Source organism: Schistocerca piceifrons, chromosome 3 (assembly GCF_021461385.2).
Source record: "Schistocerca piceifrons isolate TAMUIC-IGC-003096 chromosome 3, iqSchPice1.1, whole genome shotgun sequence".
NCBI lineage: Eukaryota > Metazoa > Arthropoda > Insecta > Orthoptera > Acrididae > Schistocerca > Schistocerca piceifrons.
In genome coordinates this window covers 152258761-152279750 of record NC_060140.1, presented here as the reverse complement: position 1 = coordinate 152279750, position 20990 = coordinate 152258761, and the positions used below count along the sequence as shown (strand labels likewise).

The window sequence follows — 20990 nt, the reverse complement described above, 5'->3', positions numbered from 1 at the left end:
GACTACATTCCATTACCTTTCTTTAACTTCTACTGATGCTCATCTTACAACCTTTTACTAAGACATTATCCATTATGTTCAACTGCTTTTTCATGTCTTTTTCCATCTCCGACAGAAATACAATGTCACAGGCAAGCCTCATGCATTTTATTTTTCCTCCTGAAACTTAAATCAATTCTCAATTTTTTTTTGTTATTTCCTATACTGGTTGCTCAATATACAGATTAAAAACATCAAGGATAAGCTGCAACCCTGTCTCACTCCCTTCTCAACTACTGGTTTCCTTCCACGTCCTTCGACTCTTATAACTCCAGTCTAGTTTCCGCACGAGCTGTATATAATCTTTTCCTCCCTCCTACATTCAGATTTTCAAAGAGTGTATTCCAGTCAACGTTGATAAAAGTTTTCTCTAAGTCTGCAAATGCTATAAGCATAGATTTGCCTTTCTTTAACCTGTCATCTAAGATACAATATGTGATCAAATGTATCAGGACACACCCAAAAACATACGTGTTTCATATTAGGTGCATCGTGCTGCCACCTATTGCCACGTACTCCATATCAGCGACCTCAGTAGACATTAGACATCATGAGAGAGCAGAATGGAGTGCTCAGCGGAACTCACGGACTTCGAATGTGGTCAGGTGATTGTGTGTCACTTGTGTCATACATCTGTACACGAGATTTCCATACTCCTAAACATCCCTAGGTCCACTGTTTCCAATGTGATAGTGAAGTGGAAACGTGAAGGGACACGTACAGCACAGAAGTGTACAGGCAGATCTCATCTGTTGATTGACAGAGACTGTTGACAGTTGAAGAGGGTCATAATGTGTAATGGGCAGACATCTATCCAGACCATCACACAGGAATTCCAAACTGCATCAGGATCCACTGCAAGTACTATGACAGTTAGGCGGGAAGTGAGAAAACTTGGATTTCATGGTCGAGCAGCTGCTCATAAGCCACACATCACACCAGTAAATGCCAAACGATGCCTCACTTGGTGTAAGGAGTGTAAACATTGGACGATTGAACAGTGGAAAAACGTTGTGTGGAGTGGCAAATCACAGTACACAATGTGGCAATTGGATGGCAGGGTATGCGTGTGGCGAATGCCTGGTGAATGTCATCTGCCAGCGTGTGTAGTGCCAACAGTAAAATTTGGAGGCGGAGGTATTATGGTGTGTTCGTGTTTTTCATGGAGGGGGCTTGCACCCCTTGTTGTTTTGCATGGCACTATCACAGCACAAGTCTACATTGATGTTTTAAGCACCTTCTTGCTTCCCTCTGTTGAAGAGCACTTCGGGGATGGCTGTTGCATCTTTCATCACGATTGAGCACCTGTTCATAATGAACGCCCTGTGACGGAGTGGTTACACGACAATAACATCCCTGTAATGGACTGGCCTGCACAGAGTCCTGACCTGAATCCTATATAACACCTTTCACCTTTGGGATGTTTTGGAACGCTGACTTCGTGCCACGCCTCACTGACTGACATCAATACCTCTCCACAGTGCAACACTCCATGAAGAACGGGCTCCCATTTCCCAAGAAACCTTCCAGCACCTGATTGAACATATGCCTGCAAGAGTGGAAGCTGTCATCAGGGCTAAGGGTGGGCCAGTACCACATTGAATTCCAGCATTACTGATGGAGGGTGCCACGAACTTGTAAGTCATTTTCAGCCAGGTGTCCAGATACTTTTTATCACATAGTGTAATTCATAGGGTCAGTTTGTCATGGGTGTTCTTCCATTTCTCTTGAATCCAAGCTTATCTTCTCCAAGATAGGCTTCTACCTGTTTTCCCATTGTTCTCTTAATAATTTGTGTCAATATTTTGCAAGCATGACTTATTCAAATGTCAGTTTTTTAATATTCACACCTGTCGCCACCCGTTTTCTTTGGGGTTGGAATTATTATATTATTCTTGAAGTCAGAGGGCATTTCCCTTGTCCCATACTTCATGCATATAATGTGGAATGTTTTTGTGATAGGTGGCTCTTTCAAGGATCTCAATAATTCTGAGGCATCGTCATCTGTTTCAGGGGCCTCATTTGTCTTCAAGTTTACTTGCCTCATAGAGCCCTTCTGTATACTACTTCCATCTAGCAGCTGTTCGATCTTTGCCATATGAGTTCTTAATATTCATACAGTTGGTTCTCTTTCCTGTGAAGGTCTCTTTAACATTCTTGTAGGTGGTATGTATCTTCCACTTTTGAATGCACTATTGGCAGATGAATAATCACACTAGACAAAAAAATCGCTTTTTTAAAAGAAGACACTGGGTTATTTTGAGAGCTTGTAGTTAGTGTAGAACTGGTACCAGGCGTTCATATGACCCTCCACAGCTGACACCGTGACAGTGAAATGATAGACCAGGTGGTTAAAATTAAGGTGCAGCTAGTCACAGAGGTCCAGTGTGGGCTGTAATTCTCGTATGGCAGTGTAACTTAACAGATATTCTAATGCATTAATCTGGAATCAATTTATGCTGGAAAAAAATTAGTTCCAGTTTTGGTCACCAGGTGCAAATCAGTCGTGGTGAATGCAAAAAAACATGTGGAAATGTTTCCATATGTGATGGATTAGGAATGGGACATAGGCAGAGCAGGTCATACAAGTGAGTAATGCATAATGTTGATTTTTTTATTGACCACCAGTTACACAGTTTGTTCAATATGAGGACTGGAGACGTCGATGAGGCGCTGCATACATAAAATTATGTGATCAGCAGTTCCTCGAAGCAGTTCCAGTGGAATCTGAGCAATGTCTTCCTATATGCTGGTCCTCAGATCAGGTAGAGATCGAACATGTCCCTGGTAAATACTTTCTTTTAAATATCCACAAGGCCAAAAGCCACATGGATTCAGATCAGGGAATTTTGCAGGCCATGTATCTGGAAAACCTCTGGACATAACACGTTCGTGGAAGCTTGCATTAAGCAGATCTTACACTCGACGAGCGATGTGAGGTGTTACCCTATTTTGCATGAAAACAGTGGTTTCCACTCACTTGGGCTCTTCCAAAGAAGGAACCACATGCTGTACATGGAGGTTTCATTGACATGAGGATGTCACTGTACACCCGACAGGTCCTCTGGATATATTCTCTTCAAAGGAGAGCAGACCGAGAATAAATGTGTTTGAGAATCCACACCATACAGTCACATACAGTCAGTGTAGTGGCTCTTAATGCGCAACACGTGTAGGAAAAGTACCCTAAATATGGCATTTCTGTGTATTCATTGCACCCCGTGTATGCCCCGATAGCTAAATGGGTAGCGTGACGGACTGCCATTCTAGAGGGCCCAAGTTTGATTCCCAGCTGCATCAGGGATTTTCTCCGTGCAGGAACTGGGTGTTGTGTTGTCTTCATCATTTTTTCATCACCATCCGGTATATGTGCCACTCAGAATCAATACTGTAAGATAGATTGACCTGGAGACGTGACATAATGGCAGAGAGGAGCTAATGAGTTTGGACGTATCCACGACCCCATTGTGAATGAAGTTGCTTGATCTGTTGGTGTATCAATGTGGATTGCACATCTACAAGGAATAGTGTACCTCTCATGGCTACATAGCACAGCGAAGGAATAGTGGCCATACAAAGACTGTAACTGACATGGAACAGAGATGAGTGGCCCTCCTTTTCAGTGACAATTGGATTCAAACCAGACAGGAATTGCCGCTGCCGCTGAATGCCAGTCAATGTCAACCAGTTCCCGAGTGAATATTAGGAAGAAAACTGGATGCAATAGACATCTGGAGTCGAGTACCTCGAAAATGGCCATTTCTCACAGTGGCACATAAAGCTGCATGTTTTCAATATGCCAAACAACACGCAAATTGGATCCAACAAGTTGCAATTTTTCCTCTTTTCAAAGGATGCAAGTCACTGAGTATGCCGACGGCTCCTGGAGATAGTTTGTGGTGTTTTGAGGGTCTTTTTCATGTCATGGCTTGGGCCCACATTCAAGGTGAGCATAAACCAGGATGTTTATTTAAACATAATAGGCTACCAAGTTCAGCCCTTTCTCCTACATCTTCACCATGAGCATGCTGTGGGCACTCTGATCTTTCAAGATGACAACAACCATTTCACGGTATTGCATGTAAATGTTCTTGATTTGATGAACACTCAGATGCACTATTGCACCTCAGCTGGCCCACTAAATCACCTGATCTTAATACAGTCAAAAATGTCTGGCGCTATTTGCAACAGCGGGTTAGACATATGTGTTCGCTAATGTGTAGTTTAATCAAGAAATTTCATGGATGAGACATCAGTTGAATTGCAACAACACGAATATGCACCAAAATCACCAGATATGTGTGATGTTGACTGAGTCGCAGCACTTTGAGACAAAACGAGAAAATTGTGCTGTTTCTCTGGTACAGATAAATCACAAGGTGTGTGGCGTTTTATTACTTCAGTGAAGATTTCTTTAGAAATTATAAATAGATTAATTTAATTGAATAGATCATTTCTGTATTTCTAGCAAATTACAAACAAGGACTATGATGATACAAATAATAATTGGACACACTACTTAGTTTATGAGAAGTTCATCTAATAGGGAAGCTACAGCTGACATAAAACAGCTTATCCAAACCTTAGTACTATGCTTCATAAGGAAGTGAAGAGAGTTGAAGATACGAAAAAATGGATGAGAGGCTGATGATATTTACAAATTACATTCTTTTTTTTGTTTGCCAAAGATGATCGGGTCCCTTGACCAAGTATGAAGGTTCGAGAGATTTTTAGCTTATTTCTTCCTTTTTAGAATGGTATAATCTATTAAAGCAATAATGACATTTGCTAATTTACTATTCATTGTACTTGCAAGAAACTCCAGTATCACTTATTTATTTATTTATTTTATTTATTTACCTGTAGACAACTTTTGGGTTGTATAGGCACCATCAGATGGTTATACAAATGATTATACGTGAGGTCAGTAGTTACATAGTTATACAGATAGTGGTACAAATGAGTACACGAAAGTTAAAATATGGTATATGATTATACAAAAGGTCAGTATGGTTGTATGACATAAATTACAGTTTCTTTGATCACAATCACATTTATAATAATAGAGAACCATATTTTTTCATTATGTAGGAATTCACTTATGCTATAGAATGCTTTCTCTTTCAACCATGTCTCTACCACCACTTTAAATCTATTCTCATGCAATTCCCTCGTTCCATGTGATGTATTGTTATAAAATGTTTTGCCAGCATTTAAAAAATTATTTTGGATTTTACTCAAACATGTCCAAGGAATGTCTAATAAGTTCCTATTGCTGGTTTCATATGAGTGCACATCTGACCTGCTTTCATACATGTGGGCATTCTCTTTGGCATGCATAAGTGCTTTAAGTATGTATAGACTGGGAACTGTAAGAATTTTGTGCTCAATGAAGTACTGTCTGCAAGATGTTAAATTGCTCACACCAAAAATACATCTAATGGCTTTCTTCTGCCAGAGGAAAACATCTTTCGCCTCAGCAAAGTTTCCCCAAAGAAGTATTCCATAATGCAGATGAGTATGAAAATAGGCATGGTATGCCATAAGTATGCACTCCTTACTGACACAATCCTTCAGTTTAAGGAGATATAGAACTCTTGCCAACTTACTGCACAGCTTTTCTATGTGGGTATTCCAGCACAATTTGGTATCAAGATAAATGCCTAGCAATTTTACTGAATGTCTGAGTTCATTTGGTTCATCATTAATATCTCTAAGGGAAAAGAGGATGTGTTCAGTTTTATTTTTATTTAAGGACAGCCTATTTTCATGGAACCAGTGAGCTGCCTTTTCCATCATGGATTTGTTCATTTGTTTGACAACATTCACATCATTATGTGACGTTATAAAAGTTGTGTCATGAGCATACATTACAGATTTATATGGTAATGTGTTGGGCAGGTCATTCACATACACAATGAATAAGAAAGGTCCCAGTACAGATCCTTGTGGGACTCCATATTTTACCTTGAGAAGGTCAGATTTGTTGTTTCAATTTATATAGACCATTTGGTTTCTGTTTGTCAAATATGATTTCAGCAGTAATAGTTCTGTTTCAGTTATTCCATATTTTTCTAGTTTCTTAATTAAAATGCTATGTGAGACAGTGTCAAATGCCTTGGTTAAATCAACTAAAGTTGTATAGGTATGTTCCCTATTTTCAAAACCTTGTAAAATTGATAAGACAACTTTCTGAACTGCTTTTATTGTTGATAGCCCAGTTCTGAATCCATACTGAGCCTTATTGAGAAGGTTGTGATGCTCAAAAAAATCGTTTAATTGGTCTTTCATTAATTTTTCAATAATTTTAGATAATATTGATACTATTGCTATAGGTCTGTAATTTTGGGGTGAATTTCTGTTTCCCTTTTTGCATATGGGCAATACAATTGTCAGTTTAAGGCAGCCTGGAAATGTTCCCTCTGTAAACATCCTATTGATTAAGTAAGACAGTGGAATGCATATAGTGTCTATTATTTTCTTTATGGTAAAATTAGAAAAACCATGGATGTCCTCAGTTCTGGAGTTGCTTAGTGATCTGACTACATCCAGTATATCCAGAGGATAAATGGTTCTCCATTCAAATTTTGGCAAGTTTCCTGTCAACTCTGTTTCCTGCAATGTCTGTCCTCACTATCATCTAAATCACTTTCATCTGTCATAGCTAATTCTCCAGAATTTATGAAACTATTATTTAGTTCAACTGCACTTAGAGGAACAGGTAAATTTTCTGCAATTAGCCCTGTTTCTGCTTTAACTATTTTCCATGCTGCTTTTGGATAGTTCAGGTTGATAAATAAAGGCATACATGTGAGCAGGACAACTTATGAGCAGGGAAGCCATATAGTGATCTACGCTGTCAAATATAAGTGACAACAGTTATCTTTAGGGACAGCTCAGCTGAAACAAGAATAACGAGTAACATTTTCACGTCATGTGAGGGCCCTCGCTTGCTACTTTGACGCCTCCAGATTAGATTTGATCCATATTATGTTGCTTCTGTATTATGCCGACACTATATTGTGGCAGTTTTAGATGCAAAATGTTTTGAATTATGGTTGCCGATAAAGAGCGGGCCTGAACTACCACAGCCAATTGCAGCAAACAATTGTCCTGTAGTCACTAGCTTTGTGTATTTAAATTTACTTTGTGTTGTGGATTGTAGTTTTCTTTTTCTTACTTTGTAATGAGTGAAGAGACTAATCCTGGTGCATAAAGGGATTCGATTGCGGCTCTCACCACAACATAACAAGTCAGCGATGCCTATGATCTTTACGTCAGTTCCGCTTTTGTGGAAGTACAGAACGTGGACGTAGGATGGCAGCTCTTCGAAATAGAGGTAGGGCTCATTCCCTTGCACAGATCTTCACTCCAGGGACAGTTCAAGTTCTCTTTTGTTTATGGTCGCAGTTGATTGCCATGATATACTGTCTACATGCCGTAATGTTATAACCTGTGTGTTATGACAGTATGCCGTTTCAAGACAATGGTGCATTAAAGATTTACCACAAGTGTCAATCTTGGTACAATTTATTACAGTTAAATGTCAGTTAACAACATGCCAGTAGAAAAAAGCTTTTAGGAGAGCCTAAGATAAATGATACAAATGCCGAGTGTTGTATGCGAACGTTGTGGTAGTACGGTTAGAGGTTCATGGTTATTGTGTCGGAGGAAGTAGGTTTGCATCCTGCTACACCTGTGTATGCTCATAATGACTGCTCATAGCAGCTTGTAACTCTGAGAGTTCCTTACAAGCCCTGATAATGTTTGCCCCATTGTCACTGTACAGGTTTTGACACCTAACCTGTGGTGATAACAAATCTTCTAGGGGCTGACAGGAATGCCTCAACAGTCATATTGCCAACTACCGGTACCTGCAAATGCACCACCTATGTCGCCAAGCACACAAATAGGGGCAACATAGCATTTTTTCCTTTAATATAGATCGCCATGAGCCAGTTTTCACTTAGTACGGTCCTGTGTAATTAATCTCATAATGGAACAGAGGCCTCACAGCTTCTACACAAGGGTGTGGCAAGTTTCCCATGAGCTGTTGTGCAGGCTTTACCAGTAATCTCAGAAAAGTCAAGCACTGACACAGAACATGCTGTGCTGGACTTCGCCTGTTAGGTGCCCACTATTGCTTCCTGAGATGATGGGACTTAACTGCTAAGGTCATTAGTCCCTAAGCTTACACATTACTTAACCTAAATTATCTTAAGGATAAACACTCACACCCATGCCCGAGGGAGGACTCGAACCTCCGCCGGGACCAGCCACACAGTCCACGACTGCAGTACCTTAGACCGCTCAGCTAATCCTGCCTGGCGACGATGTTCATCTTCCACTATTAGTCTCGTGAGATGATGGTGAAGTGGCAGTATGAGTTGATGCTTCTCATCATATGACAGATAAGCATTTCGTAGCCTGCCTCCAACCTGTAGTAACTTATGTCACCAAGGATACAATACAGTGATTTGAGCTTTCTATTACCGGTACTGTCTACTAGCCTGTTGGTCTCTGACTGTTGGATTTCCATTGCATGTACAGCTTGTTGTGTTATTCTGACAAATCGTAGCAAGATGTCCTGCAGTTCATTGTGATACCATTCAGCAATTATTGTTGTTTCCTCTGCAGTCTTGCAAACCGGAGACAGTATGCCATTATCCACTGCAATCATGATAATTTTGAGAACTGAATGATGAGACCATCTCCGATTGCTCCGCTGATGTGATAGAGGACTTTAGCCTTTTCTTGTGGCAACTCTTGAGATGCAAAATCGTTAAAGGTAAGTTACAGGCTGTGAAGTGGTGTCTTCTTTAAGCCAGGCTGGTTCCTCCCACCAAAGGCTGTTTTCTTGGAGATCTGCAGGAGATGCTCCTCATGATAAAAGATGAAATGGATTCTCCGTAATAGGTACATGGTTCCATACTGCAGCTAATATGATTTCTTGTATCTCTAACAAATGATTCCCTACAGATGTCATCGTATCGCTTCATGGAGTCAGTGTAGCTTCCCTTAAGCTTCAGTTCTCTCGCTTGATTCTGTTCAGTCTGAGAGAAGTGTTTGCTGCAGTGAGGACAGAATCACCTAAATTATCTTGCTCTTGGCGAAATGGAAGGCAGACAACAAATCTGCCTGTGGAATCTCTCATCCTGTGTTCAGTGAAATGTGCTTCATACTGTCCTGCTCTTTTGTCATTGTAACTTGTAATTCTTCTGCCTCCCAAAACTGAATGTGTTTGAGCAACCATGTCACTTTGTACAAAGCACAAGATGACCTGCCGCAGTGACAGATTTGTGTACTCTACCATTTTCTACTGGCCTGATATGATTCCATCTACTTCTGTCTCTTGAAGCATGGGATGATCATCTCCTATGGAGATAGTTCTTGACCATTGAATGGGCAGACAAGATTCTGCTCCTAGCAATACATCAATCTTTCCAGGTAACCAAAACTCTGGATCAGTTAATTGTACACTTTGCAAGTACCACATACTGGGATCAATTATGGTGTGAAACACCACCATGGCTGTAACTGAAGTCTTCATTCAGAATCTCTAGAGGCTTGAGCACCACTTCCCACTGTTCCATGAGCCAAAGTATTCCTTGTTCCCAGAATTCCTGTGGCTGTGACAGGAGCAGAGCTCCACTGTGTCCTTCACTTTGTCGTGTGAGTTGAAGCGCTTCACAATGAAATGTGTTTAAGTGGACCAAATGCATGGAATCACACAGCAGCATGTCCAGGCTGTAGGACAGATGCTCAAGCAGCACCAACATGAACTTGGCTGTTACACTTTGCATGACCGTGAAGACACGCAAATGCTCAATATCTTGGAGCAGAATCATCCCCTCCTGAGCAGTCCAGGCTGTTTGCTCTTGACGGACCTGTGTAGGCTATGGAGTGTCTCACTATACCCATCACTGTTAATGGTTTGTCCGTGCTTGAGAGAGTCAATGAGTATCGGACCACAGAAGTTGGTCAGCATCACCTTGTCTTCTGAGGGCATAACTTTGAATCTTTTTGGGTGAAAGTGACAACACTACATTCACTTACCTAGATGTCTCACTATGTTACCCAAAGGGGCCTATGCAAAGTTCTTGTAGTTTGGCTATTACAACACTATGTACCTTGTCATTTCAACACTCCTTATGTATGTTCAGGCAAGGTGTCAGTTAATTTCAGCAAAACTAAACATTCAACAGACAACATTAAACTGCTTATACAGGAACCCTCTAGTACCGATACATGGTGTTTTGTTTCTGAGCAGATTGCACCTTTTCTATGAATTAATAGTCGGCTGTGCCATGTGGTTTGTTTGAATGTGTGGTACTTGTGCAGTGCTCAAGACTGATTATATGACATGCAGCACAGAAAAGTGCACCTTTCTTAAAATGTCAGGAAGCTGTTAAAACTCACTGCTTTTAAACTCTTGTTATAGACTGCTCAGCCCTTTTAATAAGGAGCGGTGGTGTTAATATGTATTGCTCTTGTGAAGGCACATCTACTTGTAATGCCATCAGTGCTTGCATATTGCTTAAAGCATCGTTCAGTAGTGCACAAAGTTCACTTGCACTTAGCTTTAACATTGATGGCATCATTAACAGTTTTTTTTTAAACAAGCTGATGCAGTCAATTGAGGATTGTTGTCTACTAGCTTGTTGGTCCCCAACTGTTGGATTTCTATTGCATGTATAGCATGTTGTGCTATTCCAACAAACTATAGCAAGACATCCTGCAGTTGTTGGCCACATAATATGCTGCTGCGTTGATACTGACAGTGCTTAAAACAAGAGCAGCCTTGTAAAAGACACCTTCCACCTGATAACAATAGATACCATCGAAACACGTAGTGGATGATGCAGAATTATAACTATTTTTATTCATATGCTCTATGTCCTAATATTCTTAGGTGAAAACCAGGTAGCCATTTGTGAATTTTAATGATGGTGCTTTATTTTCATTTACTGACTTCCTTACATTTTGGGGGGGGTGAGTTATTGTATATATTTAATATATTGTAAATGAAACACAATATTCCTTGCATAGTTCCTCGAAATGCTGTTTACAACATTTTGCCTATTTTTACTGTTGAATAATGTTTGAATTACTTTTATTATTTTTGGATTTATTCCTCTTGATGTTTAAGCTTTTCTATGGAATGGTTAGAGATACACTATTAAAGACTTCTTCTTTGTCTACAAACAACAATAAACAGTTTCTGTTCTTCATCACCTATAAAAAAATATAAAAAAGGAAAAACTCATTCTTATAGGATCTGTTGAGTCAATTGCGATCACTTTCAATGTATTAACCATTTGGATCTACATAAATCTGCATTACTTCCTTCACCTGCTCAGAATATTTCTACATACCAATTTCCATGAGGCTGCGTAGGGGCTCACCGCTTTGGCGTCCTGGCAGAGATCAAGAACACATCTGTAGTGAACTGCTCATTTGTTGTGATTGTACAAGGTGCATCTAGAAAAATCACAACTGGTGGCATTAGTAAATGAAGTTTAGAGTTGCTGTATTAGTCTTACTATCTTTTGACCTTGAGATGCGCTTCTTTAATCATTTTAATTCAAAACTGATCGGCTTTGGCACTGTTGACATGAACTTCATTCAACTTAATTTTTGTATGAGACACGGACACTTTTACAAATGTTGGCGATTGCATGATAGTGATCTTCATTCATTTTGACAAAAGTCTGATGACAAAAGTCTGATACCAATCACTTAAAATAGCTTCCACCAAACAGTTGTTAGTTATGCCAGCCTGAAAATTCGTGCAAAATTCTTCCGAATCACCCTTACTGACAATCACATCTCTTAACAAAATTTATCACTATTTTATAGAAATTTGTGTCAGTATAAAACAGCAGTCACTTGAAGGTATTTGTCATCCAGTTCACAAGGCACCTCAGTTTTCTACATCTGCAGATTGGTTGTAATGAAATCATACAGATAAACTTCTAGGGATTGTAGGATGGGTCATGATGACCGTATTGAGGATAGCTGCTTATGTCCAAAAACTTCATCCAGGTATTGTAGAAAGTATTGATGATAAGAGGCCAACAATTGCAGCAGGGCCAGTCCTTTGGCAGTAAAAGTGAGTTTGTATGCTCTATGGAGATGTTACAGGCATGGCCATATTTGACACGATATAATATAATGAATGCAGGTATGTTGCTAGGAGCTCCACTTATGATCCATCACAGTTCAAACTTACATTTGATGCAAACTAGCCGACCTAGCTGCAGGTGTTTGCTTCTATAACTTTAAAATGTTGAAGTGCCTGTCTTCGGACGATGTTTCTGACATGGATTCCTATTCTCAACGTGCTCTTCATGACACCCTCTACAGACCCTCAAAGTCTGTTGACATCAGTTCATTACACCCTGTACATCTGCATTCTGCACACCATCTTGTAATATTTAGTGGAAGACACTTCTGGGTATCACTACCATTTCCTTCCTTTCCTGTTCCAATTGCAGTGGTACATTGTGGGAAGAATGACTTTGCTGAACCATGGTATGAGCTCTGATTTCCTTGATTTTTGTGCCAGATTAAGATGTACAAGGGAAGAAGTAGTATGTTACTTCACAGAATTTCAATAGTAAAACTCTGAAACATACCACCTCTCATGTAACATCTTCCACCGTAATTTGGTGAACATCTGTGTATAACTCTCATTCTTGCTAAATAATCCATGACAGACTTTGTCACTCTTATTTATATCCTGTGTACCTACTTTTTTTACTTATATTTTCACTATCTAATCAATAGTATCCATAAACCTTTGGGTGGACATTAATATCTGGTGTGTTCATCCTATGCCTTTATGACAGCTTGAACTCTACTGAGGACACTTTCAGTGAGGTGTCTGAATGTCCGTAGAGGAATGACAGGCCATTCTTCTTCAAGAGCTGATCCCAGAGAAGGTAGTGATGTTGGACACTGGGATCTGGAGTGAAGCTGATGTTTTAACTCATCCCAAAGGTATTCCTCTGGGTTCAGGTCAGGACCCTGGGCAGACCAGTACATTTCAGGAATGTTATTGTCCACAAATAATTGCCTGACAGATGCTGCTTTACAGTAGTGTGCATTGTCATGCTGATACAATCATAGTCTGCGAATGGTTCCTCTACTTCATTCAGTACGTAATGCTGTAAAATATGTTCATATCCTTCCACATTTAATGTTTTCTTAGGTGCAGTGAGGGGACCATGTCCTAATCACAAAAAAAAACTCCTCCTCCATGCTTCACTGTTGGCATTACATGCGATGACAGGTAATATTCTCCAGACATTTGTCAAAAAACCCTTACATCAGAATGTCATGAGGTTAGCATGATTCATCACTCCAAATCACCTATTTTCTCACATTCACTGGCGTTGCCCTCTACGCCACCTCAAGTGTCAGGTAAAACTGTCTACAGAAATTTGTGGCTTGCAAGAAGCTGCTTGACCATTGTACCCAATTGTTTTTAATCCCCACATATAGCCGTTGAGCTAGCTGGTCTACCAGTAGCACTATGGAACTCACAAGTTCCTTCTGCAGATTTCATCTGATTTTTTACAGCTAGCCTCCACAATTCTCTACACTCCCTACCCAGTGAGGTGGCATGTGATTAGCATACTGTATGAGCGTTTGGAAGGATGACAATTAAAATCTGCATCTGTCCATGCTGATTTAGGTTTTCTGTGATTTCCCTAAATTCCTCCAGGCAAATGCTGAGATGGTTTCCTTGAAAAGGGCATAGCTAATTTCCTACCCCATCCCTTTGTAATATGAGCTTGCGCTCTGTCTCTAATGCCCTCACTGTTTATGGGACCTTAAACTTTAATCTTACTTCCTTCCATCAAAACTCTCTATCAGTATATGATGTCTGTCTGGTCTAGGTTAAGCTGCAACTGTTCTTTTGCATTTCCACCACACAGTTGCAGTACCAACAATTGACTTGGGCAGCTTTAGAAGAGTCGAAATATCCTTAATGGATTTGTTACTCTAGTGTCATCCTATGACTAGTCCACATTGGAAGTAACTGAGCTCTCCTGATTGACATATTCTGCTGTTACTACTTTGCTACTATCAACATAATACTCCTTGTTTTCTTTTATAGTGGTGAGTCTGTCTCTCATATCTAGTAATCAATTCCACATTACAAAGGGAATCCAGATACTTTTGATCAGATAATGTAATAAGAATCACCAACTGATGAGAGATACTGAATAATCTGTTCAATAAGGGTTTTTTAAGCTCTGTCTATTATGTGTGAATTACATTTCCTCATGAGTGATCAGTATTGTCTGTTATTTCACTAAAAGTTTCTTTACATAGTTGTCCATATTAGATCTTTCTCACATGTATTTTACAGTTGTTTCTGTTTCCAGTGTGTTATTGTCAGTAATATATTCAAATAATGATCTGTCTTTCTTCCCATTCACACAATATTTCAATTTATTTATTGTGTTTACCAGACAGTAAGACAACCCTGAATCACCCTCCCCCCGTTTTTTGAGATGGTCTTTGAGAAATTTTTACCTGTAGCATATACTGACTAATCAAATGTACAAACTCTTTAACTGTTATCAAGTATCTGCTTAAAAAGTTAAGTGTTCCCATCTCCCGCCATATGAAGGTGTGTAGTGCACTCACAATTATTGTCAAACATGATTGTTTTGATGGTCCAGGTGCTATGGAGCAGGGAGGAATGATGTTGCATGGCCATACTGGTCTCCAAATCTTCAAACATGGTACACTCACCAATCATTATTAATCGTGACACTATACTTCATCCCCATATGTGCCTTTTCAGGACAGCATTCGGCCCTGATTGCATTTTTATGGATGGCAGTGAACAACCACATCAAAGTGCACAGGTTAAGGAGCTCTTGGAACAAGGGGATATTCAGTGAATGGACTGACCTGCTCGTTTCCCCAACTTTATTCTTAAATCCCATCAAGCATGTATCGAATGCATTGGGGAGACATATTGCAGCACATCCACGTGGACCAACAACCAGCCAGCAGGTGCCAACCACACTGGTGGAGGAATGGAATGCCCTACCACAAGAACTCCTTAACAACCTCGTGGGCAGCATGGGAACATGTTGGAGAGTATGCATTACTGCTGTATCTCCCTCAGGGAGATGCCTGATTATAAATAACGAGACCCAGGAATAAAGAACAAGGGTTTATTGCAACCACAATGGAAATATTTAACAATGAAGGAAATATCATCTTAGCAAAAAATAATACAGTTCCTCAGACAGTAACAGGCATATGCCTGGAACACACAGTGAATAAACATCAATGGACATAAAGACTATTCCATTGATAAACCCTAATGATGTAGGTTGAGCTTTCGGCATGGTTGGCCCACAGGTATGTCTTGGGATATTACTGTACAGTCATAGGTCCCACTGTGGTGGCTTCCTACCATGCTCTGACTGAATGGGCTGCTAAGAACCAGTGCATTAATTGGCCGAAAGTGCCAGTGGAGTGAACTTTTGACATGTTGGATTGTGCCATCCTATGTAGATGGGGTGTGGAGGAATTCATGCTGATCCAGTTCCGCACACGACATGGCGGAGGATGTAGATCCCTGACACAGAGGACCTTTGGTGGTGCTTGTCCTGCCATTCGTTGTCCTTCTTGTGATCGATACAGTCCAGGGAGGCAATGCATTGTACATGCGCAAACCTGTGATGCTTCATTGTCTGAGGAGTTTCCAAACCCTTTAGGTGGACAGTGGGAGCATGGCAGTTACCATGTGTGGTGATTAGACTTGTCTATTAAGAACCGTTTCCCATGGTTTATACTGTTCATGGCCATCATAAACCATAATGACTTCAGCGTAATTATTGTCTTTGAATAAAAGTGTCATTTCTGTTTGTCTCATTGCTTATTTCTTACTATTACCTGCTGTGCCATACTGTAGCAGTTCTTTCTATAAATGATCCAAGTTTCATTGAGCTGTGGTACTTGGCAGTAACACATCATGTGAAAGTTACTTTTGTCCTTAAGTTTTGCACATCAGCATGTGCAGATTGAATCACCCACAATTTGCACCACAAATATTGTGGAAATGGAAAGTGCTATTGATCTGCGGTTTTCACAGAATGGATTGGTAGTCAGAGGTTCATACTGTTAGACAATCAACAGATTGTAATAATTCTTAGATATTTTATTTTATGTGCAAACATATACCTTTTCAAGTGGAACAATGCATATTGACATTAACCAACTAAAATTAGAGTAAATTAGAATGTCAGTGGTGTTTGTTGCAGATTATGTGTGTGAGTTGTTTATGAGATGTCATATTTTGAAAAGTTCCCACACCAACACTTAACAACACCTGTGGTAGCACACACCAAAGAACAACAGAAGTGCATATGCTAGTTATGTGGATTATGAACAGTAACAAGACAACTGGCCATTGCAGGTTGTGTCAAAATGACCGCCTGTAGTGCCAATACATGCTTCCAATCCAATATGGAACTACTACTGCGCATTTGCTAGAATTTCAGCAGAGATGTCCAAGCAGGCTGCAGTAATACATCATTGTGTATCATGGTACACCCTTGTAGACACCATCTTTCAGTTTTCTCCACAGAAAAAAGTCTACAGGCATCAAATCCCGGGAACGGGCTGGCCAAGGTACAGGTTCTCTGTGTCCAGTTCAACAATTTGGAAACAATTCCTGAAGACATGCTGTAATACTTTGTGTACTATATGTTGGACAGCCATCATATTGATACTACAGATTCCTCCTAGTCTGCAGAGAAATGTCTTCTAGCATCTGTGAAAGATGGTCTATTAGGAGGCTGGGATACTGAGGCTGAGATACTTGTGCATGTTTAGTGTTCTATCTGTGAGCTGCTGATTCACTATTCCATACTACACATTTACACTTCATGGATGCTGACATTCCATATGATGAAGTCAACATGGATTGTCAACAAACTAGTAGTGCATGTTTTGGTGGTTTATCTGGCTATGGTTAGTAAATATGGCTTCCTCACTAAACAAGATACATGATGCATCTGGAGTATCTTGTTTTAATGCTCATGTACAGAAGTTAATGCAATTCCTATAATTGTTTCTATGCCGCTCTTGATGGAGACAGATTTGATAGGGACGGAACCTATGTTGATGGAGAATGCATAGGACGCTTGCCTGGCTCATGCCACTTCCTTGTGCAATTGCATGTAAGCTAACATGTGTATCAGCTGTAATGGCAGCAAGAAGATGAATTCCCCTCTCTTATGTTATGATCCTGTTATATTATCTAGGTGTTAAAATATCGCTTTCATGCAACTGGCTGATAAATGATTGCTGAGATGGTTGACGTCTATTGGGGTACCTTGCCACATACACCATATAAGAACAAACTACATTCTTCCTACACTCTCCATACACCATGAGCATGTCAGCTTTTTCTGTATTGATAAATCCCATTGTCCACTCACAATCTACTGCTTGGACTGTCATACATGAACTGACTAGTAAGTCGCAGTGCCATCAAGGAATAACAACATCGTACCTAGCAACTACGCATTTTGAATGCTACAAACAACTGTCAGTGTGGAAACTTTTCAAAATATGATCTCTCATAAAGGACTTACACTAGAATTCTGCAATAAACACCCTTGACATTCTAGTTTTTTTCATAGAAAATACACTTTCTAAATATTATTAAAGTCTGTTGATTGGCTAACAATATCAGCCCCTGACTACCAATCCATTGCGCGAAAACTGCACATCAACAGCACTTTCCATTTCTGCAATATTTGTGGGGCAAGTTTTAGATGATTCACCCTGTATACCATGAGAAATAACAATAACATTAATCAACATGACTCTGATTTGATTGAGTGTAATTAGAAGTGATTTTTCAGTAATTATTTTATTTTTTCACACTGTCTGCATCATAGTATTTTCCTGTCTCTCAGTTAGCACCTTTGACCTCTTTACTATTTACATCCATTTGTTATGGATTCAGTTTATGCCTTCATGATTATGGAAGATCTACTTTACAACACTCACCACACCATTTTAGTCACAGTGGAACACCAACCACTTTCGAATTTCATAACTGGACACAATTCTATGCCAACCATTCAGTTTGTTATATGCAGAGAAACAGCAAAATTGTACTGCCTCGGTTGCAAACTTCATGTCTGAAACTGTTGTAGGTAATGTCTCCGCTGTATCTGCATCTTATAATGAGTGGTATCAGTGGGACATTATCTCCAACTGTACCAATTATGTATTCTAATGAGGAGAAATTACAAACTTTCCAATTACTGCCACTTCAGTAGCAATATTTCCCCCACATCTGATGGAATGCGTGTAGCTACTGGGAAATAGCAGGAAAATGAGCAACCCATCAGATACTCTCATACTGAGTGTGGAATCATGTCACTTAGAGGGTATTCACTTCCAACACTCGATGTGTTGTTCCGTCCAACTATTTATAATATGTCTTCATCAAACTCTAATGGACCTTCAATATAAACAATCATTTACATAGAGAAAACTGTCACACTGGTCCTTCAGACCAAATAGAACAACCCTCACTATAAATCGCCTTAGTAAACAATTAGGAATGGTAAACTCCACAAAATTTCTATGAATATTGGTTCAGGAGAACATGAATTGGAGTAAGTGTACCAGCTTTGAAAACCATGTGGGACAGCTGTCATTGTAACTGTCACTAGTCAGCCTATTGATCCCGAATATTGTGGATATGACACAGCCAGTTCTTTTTGGTTATTTTTACATGCTATCTTATTACTATCCACACTCAGTATTTTTCTCCCTAGTTAATAAGTCATATGTGTACTAAATGTGGTTGGAAATTTTCCAGACATCCCCTGCTCAGCAAACAAATGTTGAGATATTGCAGCAGTTCTGGCTGCATAGTATTTTATCTTAAGAAACATGATCAATTCAGAGATTTAAAGCTTTATCTTTTAATGCAGTTATGTTTAGAGGTGTACAGATATTGTTCTTTGCAAGGTGTAAACAGAAACTACCAGGAGACAGTAGCAATTAATATTTACCTACATGAACAAAGGTTTCAGATCTATGTGCATCATCAGAAACTTGTCATTGTATCAAGAACTGACTGTTGTCATACACTGTCTATCCTGATGACATGTTAGATTTCTGTCTAAAATTTGAGGTTTCAATTCAACAAAGAATGCACCTTTCTCTTAATAAAGAATGGTTAGACTTATTAGTCTCATCAGCTTCAAAATTATTACTGCCTATACGCTAGCTCTTTGGAAAAGATTCAGGAAAGGGGTGGGCCATGTCCTCTCTCTGAAGGAACATACCAGTTGAATTAATGTGGACTTGTCTTTCCTCAACTTCCACTTTTATTACTTCCTGTGTACACTGAGTCACATAGATAGTCATTTTTCCTCTATACAATACATGAATGGAATAGGACAAAAACTCAGTAATATTGGTTTGTATACTGTAGTAGTTTTTTGGAGTGTACATATAGATGTGGAAATGGAATGCTTGAAATGTACATGTACGGCATTTCGAATGGTGCAGGTTGCGTGATGGAAGCCTGGATGTGCTGGCGGCCATCCCATTCCTGGTGATGATCAAGGCAGAGAACAACCTGCTGGAGTCGGCTGCCATGCCAGCAATGCCCTACTTGCAGCTGCTCATCCTCAATGGCAACCGCATCACACACACACATGGCATCGAGCATCCTCTGCTGGAGTGCCTGGAACTTAGTCACAACCAGATCCGTGACATCTGCAGCCTGGAGCCTGACATCCTCAAAAGGCTGCGCACCCTAGACCTCCGAGCCAATGCGCTCACCTCCACTGCAGGCATCCAGTTACCTACACTTGAGAACCTCTACCTGGCACAGAACTCTATCCAACTACTCGAGGACCTGCAATCGCTCACCAGTCTGCGTGTCCTCCACTTGCGGCAGAATCCTCTCAGGTTGCTGATGGGCTTCAGTAACAAAATGGCTCATCTGACATACCTCAACCTGCGCGGCTGTAAGATTGAAGATATGAGTGAGCTAAAGAAGCTGGCATGCCTGCCCGTGCTGGAGACAATTGTGATCTCGGAGAACCCGATGGTCGAGGCTGCAGAGGAGGAGTACCGTGTGTCATTGTTGTCCGAGCTGCCTCGTCTGAAGAGGATAGACAAGCTGGCTGTGGAGGAGGAAGAGCTGATGGCTGCAGAGGAGCTGATTGCTGCCCGCACGGAGGTTCTGGAGGGCGAGGACGAGCAGGTGGCAGACGAAGAAGATGAAATTTGAGAATGACAACTTACGGTACTCTTAAGTTCCCTCCCTTCATACCCGTCAAGTTTCAAGTGGTGCTTACTTTCAGAAACTGTCAACTGTGCCAAGGACATGTAAACTTTGTGAAACAATAGTACAGACACTGTATGGATATAGTTTTGTTCTAAAATGTTCTGCAGTCTGTATAACAATTTTTACTTTCGGAATGTTTGTAATTCTTTGTCATATGACAGCTTAGTATTTCATTAAGTAAAGTAAGGGACTCAAATGGAGATTAGATTTGAATATGCCTCAATACTTGGTCTGCCAGTGCTGTATTGTGGTACAGGTATAAATAACTAACTTCATGAATCGGTCCACACACATCACTGTTCCTGTTTTAGTCTTTCTAGCTGTAATTTCCTACCCTGAGTCATCCAGTTAATATAACAATGCTGTTTTTGTGTTATTGCTTACAGAATTTTATTGTTACTTGGTGGTAGAAAGAACTGATAAATATATTTACGAAAAGAAACCATTTGATGATATAGTGGTAATGACTGTTATTCAGTAATGCACATATTTCTTTCTGGAGCAGTAATAAGTTTAGTGCATATAATTAGTTATCTTTGCTGTAATCAGAGACATGTCAACAAGTAGCCTAGTTTTCAAGCATTCTTTA

General features: G+C 40.0%; 1 protein-coding gene across 1 annotated transcript in view; it reads left to right on the top strand.

Annotated features, from left to right (window-relative positions):
* LOC124788473 (leucine-rich repeat-containing protein 23-like) overlaps window positions 1-20344 on the top strand; it is a 32689-nt gene extending 12345 nt beyond the window's left edge. Inside the window, exon 3 of the mRNA XM_047255744.1 lies at window positions 19615-20344. Coding sequence (XP_047111700.1) covers window positions 19615-20344 — 730 coding nt within the window. The remainder of the gene's footprint in view (window positions 1-19614) is intronic.
* The last annotated feature ends 646 nt before the right edge of the window (window positions 20345-20990 follow it).